Source organism: Lathamus discolor, chromosome 4, assembly GCF_037157495.1.
Source record: "Lathamus discolor isolate bLatDis1 chromosome 4, bLatDis1.hap1, whole genome shotgun sequence".
In the NCBI taxonomy this organism is placed as follows: Eukaryota; Metazoa; Chordata; class Aves; order Psittaciformes; family Psittacidae; genus Lathamus; species Lathamus discolor.
In genome coordinates, this window is record NC_088887.1 from 32,292,615 (window position 1) to 32,310,699 (window position 18,085).

Below are 18,085 nucleotides of genomic sequence, written 5' to 3' on the forward strand. Positions count from 1 at the left end.
CATCAGACAGTAAGACACTTGAATACATTAGGTGCTGCTCACCTTCCAGGTAAGGTTTAATACTCATGGTTATAGAATCATAGAATAGTTAGGGTTAGAAAGGACCTCAAGATCATCTAGTTCCAAACCCCCTGCCATGGGCAGGGACACCTCACACTAAACCATCCCACACAAGGCTTCATCCAGCCTGGCCTTGAACACTGCCAGGGATGGAGCACTCACAACCTCCCTGGGCAACTGATTCTAGTGTCTCACCACCCTAACAGGAAAGAATTTCCTCCTTATATCCAATCTAAACTTCCCCTGTTTAAGTTTTAACCCGTTACCCCTTGTCCTGTCATGACAGTCCCTGACAAAGAGTCCCTCCCCAGCATCCCTATAGGCCCTCTTCAGATACTGGAAGGCTGCTATGAGGTCCCCACGCAGCCTTCTCTTCTCCAGGCTGAACAGCCCCAACTTCCTCAGCCTGTCTTCATACGGGAGGTGCTCCAGTCCCCTGATCAGCCTGGTGGCCCTCCTCTGGACTTGTTCCAGCAGTTCCATGTCCTTTTTATGTTGAGGACACCAGAATTGCACACAATACTCCAGGTGAGGTCTCACAAGAGCAGAGTAGAGGGGCAGGATCACCTCTTTCAACCTGCTGGTCACTTTCCTTTTGATGCAGCCCAGGACACAGTTGGCTTTCTGGGCTGCGAGCGCACACTGAAGCTGGCTCATGTTCATTTTCTCATTGTCCAGCACCCCCAAGTCCTTCTCTGCAGGGCCACTCAGAATCTCTTCTTTGCCCAACCTGTAGCTGTGCCTGGGATTGCTCCGACCCAGGCGTAGGACCTTGCACTTGTCGTGGTTGAACTTCATAAGGTTGGCATCAGCCCACCTCACAAGCATGTCAAGGTCCCTCTGGATGGCATCCCTTCCCTCCAGCATATCAACCGAACCACACAGCTTTGTGTCATCGGCAAATTTGCTGAGGGCGCACACAATCCCACTGTCCATGTCAGCGAGGAAGATGTTAAACAAGACCGGTCCCAACACCGATCCCTGAGGGACACCACTTGTTACCTGTCTCCAGCCGGATGTGGAGCCATTGACCCCAACTCTTTGTGTATGGCCATCCAGCCAGTTTTTTATCCACCAAGTGGTCCATCCATCAAATTGATATCTCTCCAATTTAGAGAAAAGGATGTTGTGTGGGACAGTGTCGAACGCTTTGCACAAGTCCAGGTAGATGACATCAACTGCTTTACCCTTGTCCATCAGTTCTGTAGCCCCATCATAGAAGGCCACCGTATTGGTCAGGCAGGATTTCCCCTTAGTGAAGCCATGCTGGCTGTCACCAAGCACCTTGTTGTTTTTCATGTGCCTTAGCATGGCTTCCAGGAGAATGTGCTCCAAGATTTTACCAGGCACAGAGGAGAGACTGACTGGTCTGTAATTCCCTGGGTCTTCCATTTTCCCCTTCTTGAAAATGGGGGTTATATTTCCCTTTTTCCAGTCGTCGGGAACTTCACCTGACTGCCATGATTTTTCAAATGTGATGGCCAGTGGCTTAGCAACTTCATTCGCCAGCTCCTTCAGGATCTGCAGATGGATTTCATCAGGTCCTACGAACTTGTGCGTGTTCAGATTTTTAAGATGGTCTTGAACCAGATCCTCTCCTACTACAGTGGGCCCAAGGTCTTCATTCTCACAGTCCCTGCGTCTGCCTTCTAAGACCTGGGTGGTGCAGTCAGAGCCTTTGCCAGTGAAGACTGAGGCAAAGAAGTCATTCAGAACCTCAGCCTTCTCCAAATCCTGTGTAGCCAGTTCTCCCGAAAGCTTCCTCAGGGGGCCTATGTTGTCCCTAGTCTGTTTTTTGTTTGCTATGTACCTGTAGAATCCCTTCCTGTTATCCTTAACATCCCTGGCTAGGTTTAATTCTAACTGGGCCTTAGCCTTCCTAACCTGGTCCCTAGCTTCCCGGACAACATCCCTGTACTCTACCCAGGCCGCCTGTCCTTGCTTCCATTTTTTATAAGCCTCTTTTTTGCTTTGAATTTTCCTCAGCAGCTCCTTATCCATCCAAGGAGGTCTCCTGGACCTTCTGCCGCACTTCCTTCTAGTTGGGATGCAGCACTCCTGAGCTTGTAGCAGGTGATCCTTGAATATCAACCAACAGTCTTGGGCCCCCCTGCCCTCCAGGGCTATATCCCATGGAACCTTACTAAGCAGGCTCCTGAAGAGGCCAAAGTCTGCTCTTTTGAAGTCCAGGGCAGTGAGCTTGCTACACGCTCTTCTCACTGTCCTGGGGATCTCAAATTCGATCATCTCATGATCGCTGCATCCAAGGCTGCCCTGGAGTACCACATTCTCAACAAGCCCTTCCCTGTTGGTGAGCACAAGGTCAAGCATGGCACCTCTCCTTGTCAGCTCCTCTATTACTTGCAGAAGGAAGTTGTCTTCCACACAATCGAGGAACCTCCTGGATTGCTTGTGCCATGCAGTGCCATTGTTCCAACAGATGTTCTCATGGGGGATTTCAACCACCCTGACAAGGGCCTGCGAGCATGAGGCTTTTCCCATCTGTCTGTAGAGTGCTTCATCCACAGGTTCTCCTTGATCAGGCGGCCTGTAACAGATCCCCACAGTAATGTCTCCCACGGCTGTTTTCCCTTTAACCCTGACCCACAAACTCTCTGTAAACTGCTCACCTGCCCCCAGACAGAGTTCCGTACTCTCCAGCCTATCCCTAACATAAAGGGCAACTCCCCCTCCCTGCCTGCCAGGCCTGTCTTTTCTAAAGAGCCTGTAACCTTCCATTCCAACACTCCAGTCATAGGAGCCATCCCACCATGTTTCTGTGATGCCTGTTATATCGTACCCCCGTAGATGTGCACACATCTTTAATCCCTCTTGTTTGTTCCCCATGCTACAGGCGTTTGTATAGAGGCATCTGAGACGAGCTCCAATTGAAGCCGTCTCGTTGGCTGGAGCAGCTGGAATATATCTACATTGTTCCGAGCATTTATTATAGGTTCTGGCAAATGACTGGGTGTGTTGGGATGGTATGATGCCCCCCTCCCCCAATACATCTAGTTTAAAGCCTCCTTGACCAGTCTGGCAAGCCTCCTACCAAAGCTGTTCTTCCCCTTCCTTTACCAGAGCAGCTCCACCAGCCCCCAGTAGACCTGGCCTACTAACTTCAGTCCTATGTTCAAGACACCCAAATCCCTGACTATGACACCGCCCTTTTAACCAGTTATTAACCTGGCCAATCCTCCTAGCTTTTTCTTGGTCCTCCCCTAGGATAGGATAGGATAACAATATAATCCATGCTCAGAACATAGGATGACACTGTGCTGAATTTTGTACTGCTTTTTTGTCTTCAATAGCTGTATTAATGTTCCCTTTAAAAGGTGTTAGAATGCCAGTATCGAAAAGTAAATTAAATTACAGCCTTTAGGTAGTGTTATACAAAGCAGCTTCATTTAATGTTACTGTATTTAAAAAACTGCTTCTGATTTGGCATCATTGAAAAATGCAAGCTAATGTCATTGTTTGTGGTTTATTTCAGCTTTGTCCAAAGTTCTTGCATACCAACTCTACCAGTCACACCTGGCCTTTCAGTGCAATTGCAGAACTTATAGGTATGTGGTCAATATTTTGCTTCAGTACTTGATTGTAATACTTTTTTTTTTGTTACAAAACTTTTCATTCAGGTGGGGGGAAGAGTTGATCCTGTTACCATTCGGAATCTTACTTTTTTGTTGTTTTTTTTTTTTTGTTGTTGTTTTTTGTTTGTTTTTGGTTTTGTGGGGGTTTTTTTTTTTTTTTGTTTTTTTTTTTTTACAATCAGATTGACTTTTGTGGTGGTGCATCCCTCCCCCCGCCTCAGGTATTCGTGTTAAGTGCAAGGAGTTGTCTGTACCAGGAGCTATGGTTGCCTGGCAAAGATAGGGAGTGGCACACAGAGATCAGGCTGGGGTTGGGTACTCCCTGATTTTGTACAAGGAGAACTATTGGGATAATCAGTCATTCCCTGACAACTTGGAATATCCTATTGGAGTTGTGCAACTGGTGGAACTGATATAGAAGTGAGGCCAGGATGGAAATTTATTGATGACTAAAGCAAATTATCTTAATGACCCTATAAATAGTGGACCCAAGAGAGAGAGAGACTTTGGGCTCTCCTGAATTGCAGCTGACTGCAACCAGGTATCTCCCTCTGAGTGGGAAGCCTCTCAAAGTTTGTAAATTCTCAAGTTTAAAAAATAGAAGGACTGTTTATCAGGGCTGTTACTTCTGCTCACTGGTACTCAACCCTTTTCCCACCGAGGAATGCTGAAAAAGCTGACATATTTTCACTGCATCTGAGGGGAATTTTTAACAGGATCTTTTATATGTTACATTATTTACATGCATATGTATGTAGCTTTCTCTGTGTTTTGGTTTAGGTATTTAATTGTAAGTGTGTGTGCATTAGTTAATAATAAAGAGTTGTTGGAAGTTCTGTGGTTCACCTTAGAACTGTGAACAAGATCTAGGCTCCTGCTAGACCCACATACAGCATTTTGTACCTAGGCATAAACTGTTGACCAAGCCTGGAACTAGGATTGAGTCCAGCTGCAGCTGGACTTCTTTCTAAGGAGTTTAGAAAGCAAGGGGGTCATCTTTGAACCTTGTGACTCATCATGGGAAGGGTCTCCTTTATTCCTTCATATACCCAGTTTCTTCACACCTCACTTCAGTCCAATTCTGTATAAATTACTTTAGCCTGATTCTGTATAAATCATTACCAAGTCTAACACAGTTTCCTTTTGTATGTAGGAGAGTGAACCTTGCCATCGAATTCTGTTGAATCACTTATAAATTTCTATTAAAATAACTTTTGCTAATGTCTCTGGTGATTCTGTGTCCAACCCAAACCACTCATTTTCGCTACACCTTTTTTCTGAATAGTATATGTAATACCTGATATCAGTTGCAGGTGTCTTGTATGATTTGCTGGGTTGTTTTCTAATGGTTGCCAAATATAGAAGACTGTGGAACTGAGCGAGTCGCTTCTCTACTGTGGTGTCAAATGCAAATCTACTACTGCCTTTTGCTCTTCTCAGGCCCAGAGAGTATTAAGGCTGAGTGCACATTCCAAAGATGTATGTATCCTGGCATCCTGTAAACACAGCTGGCCACAGACAGATTGTCACAGACAAGAGGCCAGTAACTTTGCAAGAACGCACAAGCAGTGCTTGAAACATGAACAGTACGTGTGGCCTTACCCTATTCCTGCTTCCTGCCTAACTGGGTTTAAAGTTCAGTAGTGGCATATATGTGTACTCTCACTCACTTGTCACTTATTCGGTTTTGCTTTCCTGGGTGTTTTGCCAAGACCTGGGAGTCTTTCCAGTACCTTTATCCTGGGCGTCTTACCAGTCTCTAGCTTAGACCTTAGATCTCACCAATTGCTGGTTTCTTGCAACTTGTCCAGCCTGATGTTTGCTAGCAGAACCAAATGTGTTCAGGCACACACTGAGAACAGAACTCATGCTAGCACAGGAAATCATTAGAAATAACATTCAGTAAGAGCAGAGTGGCGCAGAGTCCAGCCATAAAAGCATACTGACCAGCAGCTGTCTTGCACAGTGTGTATTATCCTCTTCTCCCCAACCTTCCACCCATTATACCATTCTTTGTACATGCACTTTGACTTTTCCCTTTTCTTCAATGCTTCCTCAGAACATTCAGTAGTAATTTTTGCACAGTCACAATACTCCTCAAGTATCCTAATTTTCTTTTGGATTACCAAATTACTGGCTGAACATCTTCAGGATTATACTAGAGTGGTTCCTTTTAATGGTCTGTCAGTGTCCTAAGAATTCTGCTTATGTTATTGTCTTCGCTGTCCTCTGTTAGCTACTGCTGTCCTCTGTTAGCTAGGGCTGTGTATATGTTTATTAGCTCCTGCTGATCATCTTGCTTTTGATTTTGAATAGCAGTTAACTGGGTATCCTCAGGGTTGCTTGTTTCCTGAGTTAGTGGATAATTAGTGGACTTACTTTGGTTCCTCAAAATAAAGGTGTGGTTTAGAAAGGCTTGCCAAGCTTATCTAGCAGTTTGCTACTACCAAAGGGAACAGCTTTTCTTCTTGCACATTCCTTCACTTCCTATGTGCACATTTTGCTGTTGTTAATCTTGAAAATTAACCTAACAAAAGAAAGTAGAATTTTTTCAGCTAGATAAGGCCAGAGCTGTCACAGAGGAGGAAACCAAAACCATGTGACTGCCGAAAGGTCTGGTCATTTCAGCTGTTTTGTCACCCTGCTGGCTTGAGTGATGGTAAATGTGCTGTGCAGGGCATCTAGACTTTTCTTCCTTTGCCTCAGGTTTGTTACATGTGTTGCTTTAACAAAGCTTCAAAAGCATTGTAGCAACATATTGGTTGTAAAGGCTTTTAGTTAGTCATGTTGATTTAGGTGAATTTTGTAATCTGTCTATCACATGCTAGGAAAGGCTATACTGTAAGCCAAGTGCCAAATAATACCAGTTGTTACATTATGGAGGTCTGAATTTTAGTTCATGTGAAGTTGCCTAAAACATTAATGGTGTGTATGCTGATATTTGACTTTTAAGCACTAGCTCCTCCTGCCAGAGTTTTTGATGGTTATATTGCTGGCTTCTCCCATTAGTACTTGGTCAGATTAAATATAGGTAAACTAATGAATACCTTGAGGAGGGTAAATGGGACATCTAGAGAGAGTTGGTGCACTGACAAATCAGGAGACCTTCATAAATCATGGTCTTGGAAGAATGCTTCCAACCATTCCATTTTACTTGAAATGTCCTCGTTTGCTGGAATATATTTTCATCCACAGTAACGATGCAATTTCACTGTGGATGTAATTTGTACTTTATGCTTATAGAAAGCAAGCTGCTGAGCTGTGACTCCTTTTTATGGGCTGCAGTGTTGACTAGAGCTGTTTATGACTCTCAGCTGAACCTGCACAACAGGCAGTGAGGCAGGGGCACTGCCCTCTGCTCTGCCATCACATCCTACCACTCCTCCTTGTGCTTTCCCCCTTGCAAATTCCATGAGTAGCACAGTGCTGGGAAAGGGAGGAAAAGAGATGTGAGAAAATGGTGTTCGGGCAAATGAAATCTAAACTAGCTTCGCTGACAAGAAATGTTTGTGGAGCCATGGTTTCTATTTCACTTGCAGTAGCAATGCTGCAAGCTCTTTCAAATCCTGTAAGCAGAAGTTTAAACTAAAGCGTTTTGTACTTTCTGTAGAAGTTGTGACTTCTCAAATTTGACTAACTTGCACTAGCAAAATGTATATTTGTGACACTTCTGTTAATATGGAAGTGACATGGTAACAGAGCAGCAACAAGCTTTTTCGCCTGTATCTCCTCCACTTGTGGTGTCAGCGTTCTAGATTTCACAGAACTGTGTGGGATGTGGGGAGATGGGCTTCAGGTTTTTTTCTTGCCTTTTTTAGTATCTCAAATTTTATTATCTGAAGCTGTGGTAGTATTTAAAATCTATTTCCCAGTTAAAAAGCCCACAGGCCTGCAGCAGGTGAGATGTTTTTGCAGCCATGTATATCAGTGATACATTGTCTGCATTCTGGACTGTAGCTTCCTAGGAGCCAGACAGAAAAGATGTTTGTGTGGCTGGGAGAAAGTAAATATTGCAACAACTGCTTGGGAGACAGGAAATGAAAGTAGAAACTTGTCTTGGTTTCATTTTCTGTTCTCATTTTTGACCTGCTCAGCTCCACCTAAATTTTTGCCTATGTATTACTGTTATCTTGTAATAGCTGGGAAATTTTTGTTTCCAGGTAAGGTTTGCCAAGTCTTGATGCAGCTCTCAAAACATCATAATGTTTTGATTTAGTGTTGTCATCTATAAAGAAGATAGTGGTTTAGGAGACTTAGGTTTTAGTGTAACATTTACTTTATTAAAAGCTATGGTTTCTTGCGTCTGTGTAAAAGTTGACTAATATTCAGTGACTTAGTTGAAAAATTTTTATCAGTGCCAGCACAAATTTTCTGTCTCTGTATTACATACCTAGCTGTGGAGCTGAAAAATGGATGCAATTTCAGAGCTTCATTAGTTTAGCATGTGACTTAAGTGTCATGGGTCCACAGCTGGGGGACTACATTAAGCTGCCATATTCACCAAATAAACATATGTGCAAGCACAGCACTACAATGAGGTTAGGGACAGCTGTTCCATATAGCTGTTTGACAGTGTTACAAGCCTGACATTTGGCAGATTGATTATATATGTATTCCTACTAGATAAGGCTCTGTTGGGTGTTATATATGGATTTAAGTAACTTTGGAAGAGTTATTATCTGACATCTTCACTGGAATTACAACACTTTAAAATATGTTCTCACTTAAACTGTTTACTTTTTGCTTCGTAGTATCTCACCCTTATTTGCTTTCTTTCTCTTCAGATAATGCGTATGATCCAGATGTGAGCGCTAAACAGATATGGATAGACAAAACGGTGATAAATGACACTATATGCTTGACATTCACTGATAATGGAAATGGTATGAACTCAGAGAAGCTGCACAAAATGCTAAGGTGGATAACGTCTTTTGCATTTTTTATTTCCTTGTGAAAATTCCAGCTCCTAGTTCTGTTACTGCTAAGGTTATTCGTTTTTCTCATATATAATCAACTAATTTTGTTTATAAACTTGCATTTTTGAAGGTGAGCAATTATACGAGTGAGACTCTAGAATAGAGAGTTGCTAGTACAACTCTCTCACAACTTTATCAGTGCTTTTATTTCCTAATTTCCTTTTATCCTTTCTGTCATCCTTCCCATTTAACTTTCTATGCAGTGGTCGTACTGTGTAAACTCTGTAGTGCCCTATAGTGGAGCTAAGGAAAATTTAATTTTTTCCTAGTATTTTTAACTTAAAAAATTAAGCGAGCAAGAATGGGCAAGAAGAGAGATTCAATTCAAACCATCTGGAATATTGAAAATAGAAGGTGTGGAAAACTTAAGGGAGTTATATTGATGTAGTTTTTTTATCTTTAAATGTGCTATAGGGTTTGAAATTATATTTCTGCAGCTTCTACAGTTAGCAAAGAAGTTGCTGTTCAATTGTGTTTAGAATGAAAGATTGCTCTGACTGCAGATAAATCTCTGGGTGTAAACTTGAGCAAGCTTGAATTAAAACTGTTACTTTTCTTTTTCTATTAGCCACCGTAATTAATAGCTTGCGTGTTAAATTCCATGTTCTAGGTACAGTTACCTGTTTTACTTTAAATGTCATGTGCAGTTACTAACGGAAGATATGTAGATGGCACATTTTCAAGCAAGTAGAGGGGAGCTTTACGGGCTTTTCTTAGTATTTATTGTGAAGCCACAAGATAACTATTAGAATCCCATAGGAATGCTTACTGCATAATTCCAGACAGATTATATTTCTTTTCCATACTTAAAGATGAAAGTAAATTTATCTGGATTCTTGCAGTATGGTTTTAGCAGGGTATCTTTCAGGATTTGCATAACTGTACACTGTCATTGTACAGTAGTTCCTGGTCTCTAAAGCAAGCTATTAACTTGTACTTGAATCTGATTTGGTAAGCCTTGCGTGCATCTTTTGGGTTTTCAAGTTTTATAGGACCTTTTACACTCTTCTTATGTTTTCATATGTTTCAGCTTTGGCTTCAGTGAGAAGTCTGTGATGAATGGCCGTGTTCCGGTAGGACTGTATGGAAATGGGTTTAAGTCAGGGTCAATGCGCCTGGGAAAAGATGCAATAGTCTTCACGAAGAATGGAGAAACCATGAGTGTCGGCCTGTTATCTCAGACTTTCCTTGAAGTAACAAAAGCAGAACATGTCATGGTTCCTATAGTGACATTTAACAACCATCATATCCTTTCAACAATTTCTGAATGAAAAGTTGTGGATACATGCAAAACTTGGATGATAGTATCAGTAAAGGATATCTCCTTGTCTAATCTTACAGATACTCTAAATAAATTATAAGATGCAAAAAAGGCTATAATTTGTTAAGGCCTTTGCATTTGTGGGAGCTCTCAGATGTGGAATGAAAGAACCTGTGAAGTTAAGTACAGGATACTGTTGTGGAAACTTCCTGTTCTGAAAGCTTACTTCACTCAAAGTTACTTTCCTTAACATAATGCTTACGACAGATAAGTGATCCAGTGGAATCCAAAAACAGCCTGAAAGCCATCTTAACACATTCTTTATTTTCTACTGAGGAGAAATTACTGGCAGAGCTAGATGCTATAATAGGGAAAAAAGGAACAAGAATTATCATTTGGAATCTTAGAAGGTAAGATGAATTCCAGTCTCCTTGTATCCCTCACTTACTTTGTTATCTTCCAGTGTATGCAAGCATACAAGTTTGGAGTTTTTTGTGGTATAATTCCAAAAGACTGTGGGCAGTTAGCTGTGATTGAGGAACTAGATTCAAACTCGCACAATTGAAAGACTGTATTGTCACATGAGAACTGTTGCTGATATCTCAAGTAACAAAGCATAAGGAAGGAAAAAGTAAAGGACTTCATAGCTTCCTTTGGTAAGATACCATCGCTATTGCCAGAAGGAGAAATTAAATGGGTACATTATAAATCTGTTACTTCAGACAAGTAAATAAATAACAATTGTTGTTACTTGGCTTTCTGTTAATTTTGTGATAAATAGTTAAGATGTTTAGAAAGGACTACATCCCTCTAGAAAGATACTGCTGACTCCAGACTTCAAAAGCCAGTAGTACTTGTCTGTACATACAAGTATTTTTGTTCTTTCCAGGCAGTGTGGAAAACCACCATGGCTCAAAGGAATTCCCTTTCTCTTGCATCTTTATGATAACCCCTGGGTCCACCACAGTATCGTATCTTGTATTGGCTTTTTGTCATAATAAGGATTTTTTTTTAATGTTACTTCTTAGAGATAAAAATGAAAAAACGGAGTTTGACTTTGACAAGGATAAATATGACATCAGAATTCCAGAAGACTTAGATGAAACGGGCAAAAGAGGATATAAAAAACAAGAGAGACTGGACCAGATTGTTCCAGAAAGTGACTACTCATTGAGAGTATGTATAAGGTTCTTTAAAATTTATTTGTTCATTTTTTGAAGCTGGAGGGTATGTGTTCTTGTTTTAATGTAATACTACGTAATATAGTACTATACTACAGATGTGTTGATTGAGGAGGGGGACAAATGTCGGCATTTAAATGTTAGGGCAGTATGTCAACATCTATTTTGAAATAGAAGGTGGAACGTATTTGTGAACTTCTGTAGGCATTTGCTGGTTAGAAGAAACTTACTGGGGTTTATATAGTCTTGCAGATATCTTCTGCTGTTAAATATAGCCATCATTATCCACTAAGGAGCAAATCAGGAAATGCAATAAGTAGCTTCAGAAGTTAAATAGGGGTGTGTGTCTGTGGTGTTAAGCAGAGTAACATTCCATTGTAGTGTCGGTATACATGCATATGCCCATCTGGATCTTTGTCAAACAAAACCTATCCATTTTAAAAGTATCATTTCGAGGTTTTCTAGGAAGCAGCTGTGTTGTTTGAATACATTCATGCAGACAGGGACAAAACTTCCGTGTAAGCTAATTGATATGACCGCTTTCTTCACTATTGATTCTCATAAGCTTTGAAGTAGTCTTTTCATAAGAAAATGCATCTGCAGTTTCTAGGTGTTCTGGGCATGCTTCTTGGGGGGGGGAGGGATATAATACTCAGAAGTATTCCACTAGAATGAAAACCTTCAATTATTCTGACTTGCTGAAGCCCTGTATCTGCTTCAAGTATTAGAAGTTGTAAATATAATGGTAAATGAAATGCAAATTAAAATTCATAGATCTAGGTAGCTATTATCAAGCTATATATAGTCATTTGGAGCAAAGTTAACATGCTTTTATTTGTTATTTTAAAGTTTGTAGTAGAATATTTAAGCTCTCAGTAGAGGCTTCTGTGCTTGAGAGCTCTTTTAGTGTTAAAACTGCATCTTCAGATACGTAATTAACATGTCATGTGTAAAAGTTGTCCTTCAATTGCTATTCATTTAATTTGTGATACATGTATCCTGTTTTTCTGGATTCAAGTTGGAAAAAAACCCCACGTTTAATAGAAGTGAGTTGAAACTTGAGTTTGTCTTCCTAAACATAATGTATATTGCAAAATTTTCATATCTTAATGTTTCAGAGGGTTTTTTTTAGTAACAGCAGTTACTCTATGTTTTGTAGGCTTACTGCAGTATTTTGTACCTGAAGCCAACAATGCAGATCATTCTACGAGGACAAAAAGTGAAAACACAGCTGGTGTCCAAAAGCCTTGCCTTCATTGAAAGTGATATATATAGGCCAAAATTTCTGAATGTATCCTTTACTTACATTTACATTATTGCACGCTGAATTTAATGATGTGACTTTCTTTGTAAACTAACTGGATTCTGCTTGGTATGTTGCAGTTATACTCATGTGATTATATTTATTTATTTATTTATTTTTATTGTAAGACATACTGAAGGAATTATCTTAATAGAAAAAAAGTTCCAGGACCCAGTTTAGAATGAACACTCAGAGTAACTCTATGTAGTTACGAGATTAGCCAGACTTTTCCTTAATATCTGGTAAAAGGCTAAAACAGTAAGAATTACTTTTGGGTTTAACTGCAGAAACAAAGATCATTATGGAATAATGATGTACCATAAAAACAGACTTATCAAAGCTTATGAAAGAGTTGGCTGTCAGTTAAAGGTAAGAAAGCTCAAAAATATTTTAACATCTTCAAAAATCATTTTTGCTCAAACGCTGTTTTTTAAAAAATAATATGGATGGAAAATAGGATATTGATACATCATTTACAAAACTACCTTTTTAATACAATTCTTAATGGCTGCTCAGACTAAATTTTATGTGGTTGTTTTAATGTTTGGTTTTGAAACTAAGCTTGATACACGAAATATAGGCCTGAGCACATCTTTCAGGACAAAAAGAGGGGTGGAACAGACATCATCGTTATTATTATTATTATTATTATTAATAATAATATAATAATAGTAATAATAATTTGGTGGGCTTGTGTCAAGATTTTCTTTTTTGGAGAAGAGTTGTAAACCAGAAAATTGTTCTTACCCAGCATACATAGCTGATTTACCTCTGACAGACTCTTGCAGTATTAGCATAGAATATATGTTGTTTTTTCTGATAGATCTTGTTTTCTTACAGGCAAACAACATGGGTGTTGGTGTAGTTGGGATCATTGAATGCAATTTTCTAAAGCCAACTCATAACAAACAAGATTTTGACTACACAAATGAATACAGGTAACTGTACGTTTTATTCAGACTTTCTATTGAATAGTGTTCATTGTGAGATACTTAGCAATAAAGACTTCTAAGTAGTAAAAATAAAAGCTTATGTGCCATCATTAAACTGCATGACTGTTCTGAACAGCAAGGGTAGGATATACACTCATCATGCTGAATTCATTGTTCAGTCAGTGAAGTCTAGAGCATCTAGAGTCTACTTCATTGTAAAGCAAGTGCCCTAAAAAGTGGTTGGTTGCAATTTTGCCCGTCAATGATTGTAAAATGAGCACAGAATAACTTGCCGAGAGATGGATATGTGTGGCACTTGACTAAAATTGCGCTACACGAATCCCATGCTGTTAACCTTTTTCATAACATTTCTTGTTTGGTTTCTTTCTGGAATAGCTTTGCTGGATAATTTTGAGCCCTTCTTTTCAGTTTCATTCCAAAGAGTGGACTTGAATGCCCTCAAATCCTCTGCTACCTGATAGAGCATTTAAAATACCTGCCATCCTGAAGGTAGTGGTGATTTGGGACATTGCTTTGTTTCAGTTTTTATTTCTAACTCGGGGTTGCCACTTTTCGCATGTCTGCATCCATCCCATCAGGCACTATCTAATGTGATATTTCTTATAGTTAAACTGTGAACCGGGTTGGGAATGTAGTCTGACTTAAATTTTTAAGCCAGTTTCCCAGCCTGTGTACACACCTCTGCTGTGAATCACTTGTACTGGCATTGTGGAAGGAGGCATGTGGGGAGGAGAAAGGCTATAGAAGGCATGAGTTGTGTAAGCAGTTTTCAAGCTGAGGTATAACAACTGTCCAGGAAAAGCTTCCTGAATAGAAGCCTGGAGAATTGTTACTTTCTTATTGCTTTTTCCTTTCATGATGACAGGGCTGTTGGCTGTATTCAGTTTTCTGTGTTGCTTCATGTTAAAAGGGGTATTAAGAGCAGCTGCCTCCTCCAGCAGCTCTGTCCCAGGACTCCCTCCTGCCTGGCTGCCGGAGCCCAGCCTGGGGACCTGGGGTCTCTGCCCTGGCTGCAGGATGTGGCTACAACCCTCCTGTTTGCAGATTCAGCCAGTAGCAATGCTGAGCACATGTCCCTGAAATGCACGCAGAGGACACTGACACGGCTGTTACAGAGACTGTCACAGACAAGGTGTTACATATAGGACTCCCATAAAACATAAACAGCCAAGTCCCCTTCCTTCTCTTAGGCTGGCAGAGATAGAAGCTCACTTATAAAGGCACACACATGTGCATGTGCTTGTGAGCCTGGAGTGCCATTTTTGGATCCCCCAAGTCCTGGCATGGCCCCTCTGTCCTCCTGGCATCCTTGCCTGGACCGAGGCTCTCTTACCTGCTTCAAAGGCCCCCTGCACACTGGCTAGTGGTTTGCTGTTTGCTAGGAAATGCGTGTGTACTCATGTACTCATACCACGGACACTCCATATTTACAAGTTCCCCTAGGTATACCAACATGAGCCCTTGCCTGCCTGATATCCCTTCCCAGACCTGGGGCCTCCTGTTCACTGCTGAGTCCAGTTTGGAGGGAAATACATGTGCACGCTTCATGCGCACCAGTACACTGAGACTGGTGAAGATGCAGACGCTTGTCCCCCCTGCCAGCACCAGGCACACGAGCTGTGACACACAGTCCTGTTCCAGCTGCCAGTGCTGAGACCCTAACTCATGCTGGTCCACCCCAGGAGCTGTTTTTTTGGGGATGCACTTCCTGCCTTAGTGGGTGGCAGCTGAGACCTCCGCTTGCTTCAATAACTGGCATGACACATTCAGTCTTGACTCCAGGAGCTGGCAGCAAATCCACTCACAGCTCTCACCAGTAGCTGGGACTTAGTTCTTGCCGTACACATGGGATAAAGAATATGTAGAGAATTAAGAAATTACTAAATAATATACAAGAAGATAGGGCTAGTGTTAGTCCAGACAACGGTACTGACTGAACCTGTTTTACATGCAACCAGCTTCTTCTGTACCTTCTTCTATCAAACCCCTCTTTGTTCCTCCCTGCTCCTCCTTGCTCATGCACATTGCCCCATCAGTTGGCATAGTTTCAAGCATCCTGCACCCTCAGGTTTGCATCCTTACCAGTTGCAAAGTCCTAGTTTGCCTGTATTTTTTGATAGCCTGTCAATTAGCATGACTTACTAGGTTTGTTTCTGATTGTCTTTGCTAATGCTAATTGGTCAGGTTTTATGACTCTCTGTGCTCCTCTCTTTTCCTTTCCTTATCCTCCCAACTGAAAAAAATAACCATTCTCACACTCCACATACTCTTACCAGTTCTTGTAACTGACCAGGTTTGTTCTTATCACTACCTCCCTTGTCAGTCAGGTTTGTTTCTGTTCTCTTTGGCTCCTTTGACCATATACACTTAAAAAAGCAAGTGCTTTCCCTAACACTTGCTTTTGTCTTAGACTTAGAAATGTAGGGTATTAACTTGCAAACGTAGGTAGGGTAAACTTTGGCAGGAGAATTCATTACCTTTTTCAAGCTGCATGTTTTGCCCTTCTGCCAGTTGTGGTTCAGCTTCCACTGGCAAGATGTCCACGATGTGTTTCCTGAATTGCTGATTTATATTCAGCTCAGCTTATAAAGATAACCCAGAAACCACACCTGAGGGCTGTAATAAACAGACCTGTTAATTGCAGCAATTGAGGAGCATGATAAATCTGGTCATTCCTGCTGTTGAAACAGCGTTCCCCTGGAGGAGCAACAGACCTAATAGCTGCTACAGCCACTGCAGTTCAATCTGCCTGTACCTTTAACTGGTACCCGCAGTTTGTGCTGCTCTTTGCAGTGATATTGCCAGTTTTAAGAAGTTCTTGTGTTTCTACCACCATTGTGCTGGCAGAATCCTTAACAAAAAACACATGGTAAAGCAGATCAGGTAGTCAGTCAAACTGGAAAATAGCTCTTGTTAGTTTTTTCAATGCAGATGTTCCCTGAACCTTTTCTTATGTGGTGGCACTAACAGTTCCTTTGGCAGAAAGGGAGGAATTAGGAGCATCATAGTATGGTCAGTTGTGTTGACCAGGGTTTTCACTACAGTCCTGCAAACTGGCACTGTGATCACTGAATGCTTTTTACATGTTTCTTTAAAAAAAACCCATGTAATGTGGGCACAGAGGGATACTGTGCTTGAAAGATCTCCTTTATAAATGTTTTTCTGCAGAGTGCTACTGGTTTTCAAAAGGTAACTTTCCTGCCCAAAACAGAAACATAAAACTGATGCTGCAGTTTCATGATCAGTGTAAACTGACCTGCCCTTCTTCCCCCTCCAGAAGAGAGATGTGATCCCATCCATGTATTGCTGCTCATTTCTGCCTTTGTGGTACTCCCTTTTCTTTTTCACAGAAATTCATGACTTGGGTTCAGAGATGATCTAAATCAGAACTCTCTAGGCCACTATACTGGTTCACTGCAAACACATTGGTGTTAGTTCAAGGCACAGGGTGGTTTAAATGTTGGAATAAGCCAAGCAGGGATGGACTGGCTTTCAGATTCTGGTTACCCAGCCACTTTACCCTGACATAAATTCAGCATGCTTACAAGAGACATTCTTACCTCTGCCTCATTTGTGGGGCTTGTTGTTGTTGTTGCTGTTACGCACAGCTCCCTTCTGTGTGTGCCAGCTCTGGTAGTCATTGGGTTGCACAATGAGCCCTGATCAGGAAACTAGCTAGAAATTAACCTAGGGTAAGACTAGCCTGCTCCTTTTAGCAACATGTTGACTTTATGCTACATGGAAGCAATGGTAAGTTTGCAATCTCTGTGTCATATTGTTGCATGTCAACTTGGAGTAGTTATGAACCTGCAGTTCCACAGATGTATGGAAATATCAGCTAAATATGCAGCTAGGTACTGGATTGACAGAGGTGGATTTGTACTTGTTTCTTCTATGACTGAGGTTGAACTGGTGATGTAGCTTCAGGGTTTGCTCTGTACATTCATGGTGCTTCTGAATTGAGGACTCTTTGATTTCAGTCTTTGTGCTCCAACTCATATTTTCAGCAATTTATTTATTGACAAACATGACTTCACACAATTTCTGATTTCTGGGCTTTTCTCAAAGCAAAAAGCTTACTGTTGTGCAAATAGAAATATTACAGTGGTTCATGTCTGTTCTTTCATTGTAGATTATAAAGGTTCTTTCTGTGCTAGGATTTGATTATTTATGGTGGTCTTTTAAAAACTTTTCAGACTTACAATAGCAGCATTAGGAGAGAAGCTTAATGATTACTGGAATGAAATGAAAACAAAGGCAAATGGAGAATACCCATTAGCTTTGCCAGTTGAGGAGATACAGTGAGTATCACTTCTAAATAGAAGAAATTTACATACTATTATTACTGTTCTACACTCAATCATGAAAATGAACTTTTCATGGGAAAGTGCTGGTATTTTTTTCATTGCAGAAAACAGCCTGATCAGACATGGGTACAATGTGATTCGTGTCTGAAATGGCGGAAGCTGCCAGATGGAATAGAGCATTTGCCAGAAAAGTGGTTCTGCTCATTGAACCCTGACCCACAATTCCGGTAACATTAGATTTCGATGGATATTTCAGTACTGCTTTTAGTTCTTATCACCTCTTATAAGCATGGATGTTAAGCTCTTTTTAATTTCCGGCCTTCAAATCCTTCCCCTTCCTTGACTCAGGAATTGTAATGTGCCAGAAGAACCAGAAGATGATGACTTAATACATCCTACATATGAGAAAACTTACAAGAAAAAGTGAGTACTAGAGACTTTCTTATAAGTG

At 41.0% G+C, this 18,085-nt stretch overlaps 1 protein-coding gene across 3 annotated transcripts in view; it reads left to right on the forward strand.

Annotated features, from left to right (window-relative positions):
* The window catches only part of MORC3 (MORC family CW-type zinc finger 3), a 33,528-nt gene that overhangs the window by 3,618 nt on the left and 11,825 nt on the right, over positions 1-18,085 (forward strand). For 2 of the 3 annotated variants that reach the window (XM_065676923.1, XM_065676925.1), the window contains exons 2-12: positions 3,554-3,626; positions 8,438-8,570; positions 9,660-9,873; positions 10,152-10,300; positions 10,919-11,066; positions 12,231-12,362; positions 12,624-12,743; positions 13,215-13,312; positions 17,524-17,628; positions 17,739-17,861; positions 17,983-18,057. In XM_065676923.1, the coding sequence (XP_065532995.1) occupies positions 3,554-3,626; positions 8,438-8,570; positions 9,660-9,873; positions 10,152-10,300; positions 10,919-11,066; positions 12,231-12,362; positions 12,624-12,743; positions 13,215-13,312; positions 17,524-17,628; positions 17,739-17,861; positions 17,983-18,057 (1,370 nt within the window). The remainder of the gene's footprint in view (positions 1-3,553; positions 3,627-8,437; positions 8,571-9,659; positions 9,874-10,151; positions 10,301-10,918; positions 11,067-12,230; positions 12,363-12,623; positions 12,744-13,214; positions 13,313-17,523; positions 17,629-17,738; positions 17,862-17,982; positions 18,058-18,085) is intronic. The other variant, XM_065676924.1, reaches the window with a different exon arrangement.